The 12,156-nt window shown below is 45.1% G+C and overlaps 1 protein-coding gene across 2 annotated transcripts in view; it reads right to left on the bottom strand.

Moving 5' to 3' along the window:
- Positions 1-2,180: 2,180 nt before the first annotated feature.
- The window catches only part of UNC5C (unc-5 netrin receptor C), a 399,182-nt gene continuing 389,206 nt past the window's right edge, over positions 2,181-12,156 (bottom strand). For both annotated transcript variants that reach the window (XM_015566112.1, XM_006753893.2), the window contains 2 exons: positions 8,273-8,451; positions 2,181-7,183 (listed from right to left, as the gene is read on the bottom strand). In XM_015566112.1, coding sequence (XP_015421598.1) covers positions 7,018-7,183; positions 8,273-8,451 — 345 coding nt within the window. In that variant the 3' untranslated portion in view covers positions 2,181-7,017. The remainder of the gene's footprint in view (positions 7,184-8,272; positions 8,452-12,156) is intronic.

The following is a 12,156-nucleotide window of genomic DNA, read 5'->3' as shown; positions in this document are numbered from 1 at the left end:
CCGCGTGCCTCACTGAAAACCAGATCTCTCCGGGTGGGGGAGGGCCTCATATTCTTAGTCACAAGCTCCCAGGGGCCCCGAAGGCAGCAGTTCTAAGACTCTGGTTCCCCCCACCAACTGCTCAGCCTATCCCCTGGGAGCTTTAAAAGCTACCCCCCACCCCTTCAGAACCTCTGGCATCGGGACCCACTCAAGTGGTTCCAGTGTGAGACGCCACACGCCGGAACCTCGCCCTGGCCCCGAGGGGCTGGCGATGGCCGCCCGTGCAGACACCAGCAGCTGTGTGTCCTCGCGACGGAGCCCATGGTGACTCTTCGGGGAGAAGGGCTTTGCTAGGAAGAGATGAGAGACAGCGTTCTCTGTTGCTTATAAATATAATTTATTACCTGGTTAAAAATTCTTTCTTACATTTTGTACATGTTGGCTGACAGAATAAATGCAGGCAAGTTACAAACCCAGGGGACTGCAGGGAAACGGGGAGGGGCAGCCAGAGAGAGAGCAGAGGCACCGGGCCCTCACCTCTGCTGGGGCCCCTCAGAGGGCGGGTGCCCTGCCCGGAGCACTCCTCCTCCCCGGGTTTTCTAGAAAAGGAATTGCATAGAAGATACAGCGAGAGGGAACTCCGCAACAACAAAAGAAGCGTCCCGTGCCTGAAACACCAAGGTGGCCTTGTGTTTAAAAAGAGAAAAATGACAAAGCCCCGGACCTCCACCTGACATCCCTGCCCTTGAACTGTTCCAAAGGGAACAGCAGGTGGACGACACCGGCTCTTCAGCACGGACTGCGGGGCTCCCCCTCTGACACACACGGGCTGCCTTCTTTAGAGAGAGCCCAGAGGAAGGCCAGCAGCTCGTTGCAGCTCAGCACTGAGTGCAGTGAACACAGCAGTGCCCAGCACGCATGGGGATGGATGCTGTTCCCTGCTGCCCAGCTAATACACTGCTGGGAAGACGGGGGTGTGCGGGAGTGGGGTGTGTGGCTTCCCCACCAACAGGGCTAGGAAAGAATGAAGGGAGAGCGCCCATCACAGATCTCATGTCCCACGCGTTCCTTTTGCTGTGTCCTCTTTCTTCTCCAAGGCCTGGAGGAGTAACCACTTGTGTTTATAACCCTACATTAGCAGGTGTCATAGGAGACTTTAAAAATCTAAAAGGGCAAAGGCGTTTTCCACAGGCCCTGGCTCCCTGGCTCTTTTAAGCCATTCCACCGTAAAACAGACGCGTTTTAACATGACAACATGGCTCAGATCATGGTGCTTGCATGTTGCCTCGTCATCATGCTGAGGCTCAGAGGCCCAGGTCTCCTCATCCTGTAGGCTACTGATCAGCAAAACCTGCCCACCACTCAGGTCCTGAAGGCCAGCACTGAGGGTTGTGACCTGGGGTCAGTGCCGTTGGGTTCGACAGCAGGTCTGACCGTGTCAATCCCAGTAGACCGTTGGGGTTGAAGGATGATGACACATAGGATGGAGGCATACTTGAAAGGGGCCCTGAAGTGCTATGGCCTTGAGCTAATAATTTTGCCGAGGCACAGATCTGAAATGGCACGTTGAGAAGCTGGTATATTGTAACATATACTTTGGCTGGTGGGCAGCCGATGGTATCTGATGGTATCTGAGGGCGTCTTTCCTGTTTTCCCCCCAACAATTGGTGGGCCATGACCCTCAAGACATCAGCATGGATTCCTGACTCGGAAGACTTCTGGACAGATCTCAATACACAAGTGCTCCATGGGCAGAGGATGGCAAATAGCCCCTCGTCAGGGCGTGGTTTTGTGTGCTAGTCCCTGGGTGGAGTTTCTGTCATCCCAGGGATGTTTTCCTCCACCATGCTGGAATACATCTGGACATACATTACATTTGGTTGAATTAACCCATTATTATCCCACCAAAGATCAATACAGGGAGGTGACAGGCCACTGGGAAATCTGGGAGCCATCAGTTCTTCTGAAGACAAATTTTTGAAGCAGGCTTTCTGGAAATGGAGGCAATGATAGGTTGATAAGACTAAAGGATCAGGAAGTTAATTGCTAGACTTGGTCTATGGGGAAAACCCACCCAGTGACATATAAGGCCATCTCCCTCCTTTATAAAAATAGCAGGTTATCAGGCATGAATTCTGGAAATAGTTATGACTTTGTTTGGTTTACTTGACCTGTAGGGACATAGGCTTAAATTAACATTGCTTACAATGTATTTATTCCTCTTATGCCTTGTTCCATTTTTTAAAAAAAATCTTTAGAGATACAAGGGAAATCTTTCAAAATGATCGTTACAGTCAAAGATTATACAAATAGATTTCTTAGGGTAGAGAAACAGCACTTCATTGCACAGTGGCAAAGTTTTAAGAATTTCAGTCAACATTAGCTCTGTAAAGTTAAAAACAAAAGAATATACAGAAACACAAACAAAAAACCCAATGTGTAATAGTTGGTCCTACGAGGCACTCGAAAGGTAAAAAAAAAGAAAAAAAAGTTTTATTACCTTGAGATAAGAATAAAAATATTCCCTTATTGGATCTATAAATTTTAATGCTCATTGACTATTATCATCTTTGTAAATAGTTGGCTTTGAGCAAACACTTTCTGATTCACAAAAGTTCCTCTGTTCTCAAAGAAGATGGATTAAACCCCATTTCATTTCAGCTGCTTCCCTGGTCCTTCGGTCTTGCATCAGCCTTGGAGTTGTACTGAGGTCTCTAAGTGAAACAGATAAGTTGTCTTGAGCAACTGCTCAGCAAAAGCTAAAGCTGACATTCAACCTGAAGCTGGAAACTTTCCCCACCCCCTTTGCACTCTCTTGCAGGTCTTCATATGGTTTTTATTCACTTGTGAGTTCTGGGGACATAGTGATCCCCTCACTGGCTCCCTTCCTCCTACATTGATGACAAAAGAGTAAGTGGACCAAGAGCACAGCTGTGTCCCTGATGTAGATGCAGCGGGTACATAAAAAAAGAGCCTTGTCTGATCCTTTCCAGAAGAAGTAATAAGTTTGACTCTATTATTGGAATGTTTATTTGAAGGAAATAGGAGAAATGCCATTCAAATATATGCTTACATGTGTAGTTTCCAGTGTCCTGAACTCAGTCTCCCTGATGTCTCCCTAAAGAATGGTCTACTATTTGAATGTTGTGAATTGAAAATCTACAGAATAGTAGGATAGATGAAAATAGCCAATGGTGAAGCAGTTTAATATTGGACACCTCACCCAAGACATTGCCCTGCCTTGGAGGGGTCTCCACTGCTGATGGGGGATGGTTTCTTCTAGGTAACTAAGGTGGGTTTCCATGTTGGTAGTCAGTCCCACTGTGTGTGGAAAGGCTGTTGGCTGGGAGGACCTTGGTGTTACACATTTGCATCACCTTGTGCCCAGTTATCAATTCTGAATCCAACTTCTAGTCCTTCCAGATCACTTTAAGGAAATTTGAATGAGTGTGATGAGGAAAAAAAAAGAAAGGAAGAAAGAAAGAAAGAAAGAAAGAAAGAAAGAAAGAAAGAAAGAAAGAAAGAAAGAAAAGAAAACTCCCGCCCTTAGACCCCCAAATTCAGAAGAAAGAAGCTTCTTTTTTCTCCTTGATCAACAGCCACAATTTTCAGTTACTTAGACATAGGGTACGCATTTTCATACATAAAACATTTCTTTCCAAGCAGATACATCTCACATTTCCAGAAATAAATGTTAGAGGACCAAAAATAAGGAGATTTAAAATAAAGATTTAATATAAAGCCCAATGAAAAATATAAATGTTAAAATGACAATTCTTCAAAGACTGATTTATAAAGATGCTTATGTATTTCTATTATCAAAATCCGACTTGAGATGTGTCATGTAGGAATGAGTTGATGACATAATATGCTCATGATGACATGCAATTTTTCATATGGGTACTTTAATTGAGAAGAAAAAAAGTGAGAATACGAAAACTATATTTGAAGTGAAGTGTCCGCACATCTATTTGTTATAAAGGCCCTATTGACTCGGCAGGTTTACAGTTCCTTTGTCAAACAACTTTTAGTGTTTTTATATTAAACTGAAAGTAGATTGTGTTATACACCACTAGATGGCACCATGCACAAGTGATAGGTATCCCCTTCCAAATGAAGTGAGCCTTGTGTTTCTGCACAAGCTAAATAAGCATGAGAGGCAGGACTGGTCACATAGAATGGTTGGTGAAGTGACTCCCTTGAAATGAAATGTTGGCTCTGGAGCTTCTAAGTTTGAGAGCAAACTAACAGTTATTACACTTTTCCAAAGAAGGAAATCGGAATTCATAGTGAAGATTATCTGACATAGTGGCGTGTCATAAGTATGGAAGTTGCCATTTACTTGATAGGAAACATAACAGGGTTCTACAACAGATGATAGATGAGTACCTTACTTAACAAAGAATCAACCACTCTTCCTGTTCTGGTGCTGGGATGCTAAACCCAAAGGCATGAAGCCTCTGAAGTGAACGCCAAAGGCCCTCGATGGCTTTGATAATATAGTCCCTGCCTGCTGTGTTCAATATTTCTGCGTTGATGACTTTTTAATGATTTTTTTTCTAGTTCAAGTTTTGAATTGGTTATCTGGATAGCTGGATATTTTCTCCTCTCTACTTTTCACTAGGCATGAATGTTCTTTTGAGAAGCCTTCAGATTTCTAATTCTTAATTTCTGTAGATGACAACCCCCCAAACCAGTAATGATGAGCAATCTTGAGAAGTTATTTTAAGATGAAGCAATGGATAATAGCTCTTTTTTTCTCCTCCTTCATTTTAAAAAATATATATTTACAATTTTTTAATGTAGAATACAATTTTACTATCTTTTGGTCAAATATGCATTGGTACAGATATTATCCACTGAAATTGTTTATTAGTGCAATCTTTCCCTTTCATGATAAGTGTAACATATTTTATATATGGTGCAGGGAGTGGCCTGAGAGAGACTGGTTATAGAATACATACCTACAACAGAAAATGAGAAATAAAAGGTCTGGAAGAAAAGGCTCCATATCAAGGTATCAATATTTTCTCAGTGACAAAGATGGAGGGGGCTGGAAATATCTAGAGGTCACCAAAATAGTCAGGAGAGGAAATATATGTGGATAGAAGGGAGAAATATCTGAAATTACTTCTAATTCAAATCCATTCAGCAACCTGGACACCTCTAGCCCAAAAGTAAACCACAACCATGTTTTGAAGGTCCTTCTTCAGCTACATGGCTTCTTGTTTTTCAATCTTGGTTAGGCCATTCGGCTGTTAACTCTCTAATCCCCGCCTGCTGAATGAATTGAGTCCCTGTGCTAAAACAAAGAGCCTGTGATGGTCCTAAGGAAATACTGTGTCATAGTTTACACAAAATAGTCCATTGATGAACTATTTTTCAGTTAAAAATTTTTTTAATTTAAAAATTTTGACCAAGACAATAATAGAACATAACTTGCTACTAACCAGGAAGGCAAATAGTCCCAAGAGAGGAAAGAAAGTGATAATAAAGGATGCCATCTCTCAGGGAACAGCATAATCCAATGACGCAAAGACAAGACTTGAAAGCATAACAATTATGTTACAGGTTAGAATCATTGTCTTCCAAGTTGGAACTATTTGAAAGGCATAATGTAGCCTGGACAACAGTCTAGCCTTGATGGACCTTTAAATGATCCAGCTCAGAGTCCACTGTGGTCTTCACACTGATGAATGGCACTGGAGCGGAGGCCCAGCGTTTTGGAACCTTGAGGTTCTCTAACCCCACCCCACTATTTAACAGGCGAGGATGCTGAGGTCTAGTGAGGTTAAATGACTTTCCCAAGGGAGCACAGCTAGACAATGACAAACCCAGAATGAGAATTGGTCTCCTGATTTCCATGTCAGAGGCCGTTCCTCCAAACCCGCTGCCTCTAAGGGAGAAAGAGTCCTGAGGGCAGTCAGTGTGGGGCCACATGACCCCAATATTAAGTGAACTTGAATAGGGGACTCAGAGGAGAAAGACCCTGCCTGAGCAAGCCACAAGAACAGATGGACAAAGCCAGTAAGCATTTACTACCTGTCTGGGGCAGAATGGTGGGAAAAGATGAAAGGTCAAGGAAGCAATGCTTGTTTAATTAAACTGGTGACCACGCCCACCTTGTTATGGGAGAAGGTGAGGCAGGTCTAGTCAATAGCTAAATACTAACAGTACTGCTAACAAAAACCGAAGCTAAAAGAAAAGCCTTTTACTAGAATACTTGTAAATACTCATCAATAATAATAATGATAATAATGATACCTTAAAAAACACCACTTCAGATTGCATATTACAAACACACATGTTGTGAAGAAATGCTTGTTTGTGTGGTTGAACGTGAATCACTGTCTTTCCTGCAACGCTGCAGCTTTATCCCCAGAGGGCACAGGATGGGTGTCCTAAAGGAATAAGGACTCTTAGCTATTTCTCCTTCACACTTAGATTCTCCACTTCCCTGATACAAACAGTAACACTGGTTTTACAAGTTCTAGAAACAGAACACGATGGGAGGATTATCTGAGACACTTGATGCACGTGATTTGTAGCAAAAGTCTGTGATTTCTCTGTGAATTACTAATCTGAAATAGACACAACAAACCGTCCACAGCTTCAACTTCAAATGATTTAAACAAAAATAGAACGAGCCATGGACAGTGTCTGCATCCCTGTCCAATTTGATGTAAACAACGTTTGTAGAAATTGGGTTTGTTAAGAAAGTTTATCCATATATCTGGATAGCAATAAAAAGCGTTTCCTAGGAAACTGTAAGATCCTGTACCACACAGCATACAGCCCAACAAAGAGGAAAATTAGGTTGGTTTTTAAATTCAAGGTACAAATGTACACAATTGTTCTTAACTCCGGGGACGAGGTCCCATAAAGTGGGCGTATATAGCGGTAGTTCGTATCTGTTTTCCTTCTCTCTCCAGCTGCCATCTTGCCTGTGAAGCTCATTGGTCTGGTCTGCGTTTCCTCCTCAGCTGTGATCCCCGGGACGGCTACAGACTCCCTGTGCATTCAGTCCAGCGTGGGTCAATACTGTCCTTCTGCTGCTAAAGACACCACGGTTTCATGTCTTCCCATTTCTTCCAGGACAGCTGCCAGCATGCTCAGGTTTCCATCTGGGAAGTTCTGTGCTTCCCAAAGATCCAGGATTACTCCAGTGGGGCTTGATTTGGTGGCAAAGTAATTCAAGTACCTATAATTGGGAATGGGCAAATGTGCTGCTTAATGGCGTAATTTACAGATCTATTTTCTCTATATACTTTTATTGATTTCAGAGAGGGAAGGAAAGGGAGGGAGGGAGGGAGGGAAAATTGGAGGGAGGGATTTCACTTTCTCTGTCTCATGTTACCCTTATAGTATGATTATTTTAAACATATTTTTATTGATTGCAGAGAGGAAGGGGGAGGGGGAGAGAGGGAGAGACATCATTGATGAGAGAGAATCATGGATTGGCCAGGCTGCCTCCTGCACGATGGGATTGAGCCCACAATTCAGGCATCAAACTGTGACCTCCTGATTCATAGGTTGACACTCAACCACTTAGCTACACCAGCCGGGCAATTTTCTCTTTTCTTTTTACAACCTCTTCTGTCTCTCCATTTGCCTGTTATGTCTCTAGTTCCCGCTTGAGAGAGAAACTGTGTTTTACATGACCCATCCTAAACAACTAGCCCATACTTAATTAGATCAGCCCCAGACAGGAAATGTAATGTTTAACTTTGTTAACCTCAACTCTGAGTAAGATAATTTAAGAGACATCATGTGTATGGGTCACATCCTAAACAGAAAATCAAGAGACTTAGGTTTTCTCTCCAGAAAAGGCTCTGACCGTCTTTGACAGGTCATGCAGTGTCTCCCGCTTGGTAGCGATGGCAACGTTTTACACGGACCAGGCCTCTGAGGTCTCCCTGTAACTGAATGTCAACGCTGCGTTTTGCATATTAGTGACTCATGCGGCTGGAGGTCCTGATCTACAGGAGACGGAGAACAAGAACTACTTTAGTGAGTGGATATATTACTTAGGGGGATTCGGCCTATCCGCTTTGCAGAGTGAATCACAAAAGCTGACACTTATAAATGTCAGATAAGCCCAGAATGTCTTTCAGCAATGTGTTTGCAAACCCACAGTGCACGATACAGAGAAGGGGCATAATGCCTGATTGCAGAATGAAAGTAAATAGATGTATGGAGGGCGAAAAAAGAACGCCGCCCCATGGCTAACCGTTGCCAGCCTGGAGCCTTATGCCTAACAGAAACCAGTCCTGGCTCTGGCCATCCCCACCTGTCCAGGCTCAGCTTGTGCGCCAGCATCCTCCAGTCGTGACCTCTTGTCTGGGGGGCATCCAGGCTGCTGCAGAGCTTCTGCCGGATCGGGGGAGGGATGCTGAAAGCGCTGGGGCCTGTCAGGGTGGTGATGGTGCTCACTGGGTCCAGCAGGGGCAAGTCGATGCCAGTAGGTTCCTGTAGTTCAGGCACAGGAAGAACACAGCATTATTTCCGGAGACAAAAGCAGTCCCAGTCACCGTCATGCCTTTTGGAGCAATAACAAGAGGATGGGTGCCACTGTTCTTCCTAGTAAGAATGGCTTCCTGCCTGGGGGTTATGATTAGCTACCTGCGAGCTGGCTGGGAGGAAAGGTACATGTTGGGCTGACTTTGCATGGCCTGGGATTATGTATGAGTGAGCAGATCTTGAACAGATCTGAGATCAGAAGGCCACAAGTTCAGAGCTTCAAGAGACTGCCTGGCCCTGAGGGGGAAGCCCCAGGCAAACGCCCCAGTAACTTCTCGCTCTAACCTCTGTAGGAGACGGCTCTGGCTGCTTCTGTTGAATGAAATGGAACACAGCTCTTCTCTAAATGATACCAAATTAAGACTCATTTTTTGACGAAAATGGTGAACGCAATATACTGCTATAGGGCAAGCTGCTAATGGCATCTTCCAATGGCCGCGCACCCTTATTTTGTTTAAATCTAATTTTAGTAGAGAGAACCATACATGGGCTTTTAAAATAGTTTCAGCTCATAAAACAGCACAAATGCAAAAATCCGAATTTCATCTGTAGGAGAAACTCTAATCATTTTCTGATCTGCTGCCGGTTGGAAAAGCAAAAGCAAATGTTGCCTGGGAACGATTAAAGCAATAACAGAAGAAAATCTCCTTAATCTACTTTAAATGTCACCTCTCTCTCTTTTTCTAAAGCAGGTAGCTCCTTGGGGTACATAATGAGTTGCTGGAGGATAGACGAGACACACACAGCTCCAACCATCAAGGAGACTCCGGTGTCTTGCAGGGCTCGGCGCTGGGGTCGGTGCGGCCACTGCCCAGAGCCCCCGCACCTTGCTGCTCCTGTGCGCGGGGCTGGCTGCTGTCTGGGTCCCAGTGTTGACTGACAGTGCAACCTGCATTCCGGGATCAGCAGCCAGTAGTCACTGCTAAGCTTGTGTAATCCCACTGCACAGGGTGCATATGCACATTAGAGCTAAACACATTATTTTGTGTGTGGTAATACAGTGGTGTTGGCTGCCATCACAGTGTTTGGCTTCAAAACCCAAAGCTTGGCAAATGGAGACTCCCAGGATTTCATTTGCTCCTTTGTGTTAACTCCAGCGGCACATGCCAGGATTTTAAAAGACTGGTAGGAAACACAGAAGCAACAATGGGAGTTGGAATCCCTGAATGCAAACATGACCCACAGTTCTTTCCCTTCATCTGGCACGGAGCTCCTCCCAAGGGACTGTGAGGAGAGAGGGCTCCTGTCCGCAAGGACACAGGGCTCCGACAAAGGGACCAGAAGCGTTATCTGAGAGTGCTTGGTGTTTATCGATGGCTTTATGGTGGTGATGTCCGAATCCAAGTGCCCAAACTTACATTAGGCATAAAACGATGTATGTCTGATGTATGTCTGGGTTGGGGAGGGGAAGGTGCACAGAAAGCACATGGTATTTCCACAGCTTACAGCCACCCGTCACATGGAGTTCCTGCTTGCTTCTTGTGTGGACAATAACACCAGCATCCAGGAGGAAACCCACCATATCCCTCAAATACAACCACACCCTGGCTGTGCCTCCCTGGAGGGTCAGTTCTTGCAGGGAGGGGTCTGCTTTGCACAGCGCTATCTCCAAAGACTCTTCTTGCTGTTGGTCTCAGGAGCTTCCTCCTGCTTACCTGCACCCCATCCCTGTCTGCCACACTGATCTTCGGAAAGTGCCATGCTGATGCTTCTCCACCCCCTCATTGAGAAGTGCTACATGCCCCTCCTGCCACACGGAGCCCCAGCTTCTAATCAGGCAGTTAGGGGTATCAGCACCATCGACCTGGTCAGCTGGTATGAGGTCCCCGAGGTGATGCCTGGAAAGTGCAGAGCTGGGCCTGACATGATGGAAGGGCCCCACACCCAGGTGCTCCCGCCACCTGACACTGACCCGAGTCTTTCTCAGGATGCCTGATGTGACTCGAACTTTCCTCAGATTGGACACTCACCGTCCCTAGCACCTCTTATAAGATAATCTCCGCCAGGCAAACCCCTCAAAGTCTGGACCAAAATCAAGTCCCCTGAGCCTCCCCTGAGCAAATTCACCCATCAACCCGGAGACCTACAGCACTTCCCCCAGCCCTTCTGCAGCCCTCGGAGTCTGCCTATGCATGCTGGCTGTATTTAGATATTACTTCCTTTGATTGCTCAAATTTCTTGGAGATGAGCGTATGTTTGTCATCCTCAGAACTCCTGTGATACTCAGCACATGGGAGCTACTGAGTTCATATTTGCTGAAATGGAAGAAAATATTTTTCCTAGTAACGAAGGGGTCTGAAGCCAGTTTCTGGCAGACGCCCACCCCACAGAGTGGTGTGTGGAGCTTGCTTCCAACTAAATGTGACTAAGTGTGGCTCTTCTCACTGATACATCCTCAGGGCAAAGGCCAGGGCCAGGAAGGCGTGGCCCTCAGGAAGGTCTGCTCACCTATCCGTTGTCAGCCTTTCCCTAGTGAGTAGAGAACCATCCCCTCTTCACGTGGACCTTCCAGCCTGAGTCTCTAGTCCGGGTTACTGTGTCTGTTCACTTCTGTGTGGATGAAACCAGCTCAACAGGGCATAATGTCTTGTCTCTTTTATCAGATGGCTGACAACAGCCTTGGTGGTAAAAGAAAAATACACCTCTACGGTTCCATTTAAATTTCATCTAGTAATTTCAGTTCCTATTAGCTCTTCCTTCACTTCCAGGTAAAGGCGGAGTTTACACTCACAGAATGCTTATTACAATAATCGTTTGTGATATGGGTACCATCTGTCTTTGATGTTGTGAGTCCCTGAGTTAAGCATATGGTTTCTCACCATTCACCAAACAGCTGCTATGAGTGACGACACGCATTTTCAGCACCCAGTCCGCAGCAGATTCAACTTTCCACTCCCATATTCTGACTCTTCCTAAAGTCCACTAGGAAACCCAGGCTTTCCAATGGTCGCTTTGAACAGAGTGCAGAAAACAGAAGAGGCCAATTGATGGGAGGGCTATAGCAGAGTGATGTTACTTTAGACATTTTAAATATTATTTATTCTCTGTGTACACAAAAGTGTTGTGTATTAATAGTTAACAGGGGCTATAAGATCTTCCTCTATAGCTAAAACTGAATGGAAGGCTTGAAGAAGGCATGTTTCTCTCTTAGTGGTGATGGGTAGCTTCCCTGTTATTACTCCTTCATCCTTCTAAAAAAAACAAACAAAAACTTTTCTCATTTACATTTTGACATTCACTTATGCCCATACTTTTCAAACATTTTCATTCTTCTTCTTTTTTTAAATATATTTCTCTTGTTGGAGAGGAAGGGAGAGGGAGAGATAGAAACATCAATGATGAGAGAATCATTTATCAGCTGCCTCTTGCATGCCCCCGACTGAGGACCTAGCCCCCCAGCTGGGGACGGAGCCTGCAACCCAGGCATGTGCCCTGACAAGGAATCAACAGTGATCTCTTGGTTCAAGCACTGAGCCACACCAGCCGGCAGACATTTTCAGTCTTAAATTTCATGTCTGCGAGACTGCAGGCTTGGTTTCCAGTTAAGGAATGTCTGGCCAAAGCACTTGCTGGCTCCTGACATCACCATGGTCTATGTCAAGCACAGCCTGGCCTCCCTGGCCGGCAGGGGTCCTCAGCCTGACTGCAGAGGCC

This window comes from Myotis davidii, unplaced genomic scaffold (assembly GCF_000327345.1).
Source record: "Myotis davidii unplaced genomic scaffold, ASM32734v1 scaffold252, whole genome shotgun sequence".
Taxonomy (NCBI): domain Eukaryota; kingdom Metazoa; phylum Chordata; class Mammalia; order Chiroptera; family Vespertilionidae; genus Myotis; species Myotis davidii.
Note: the sequence above shows the minus strand (reverse complement) of the source record. Positions and strands in the feature narration are given on the sequence as shown.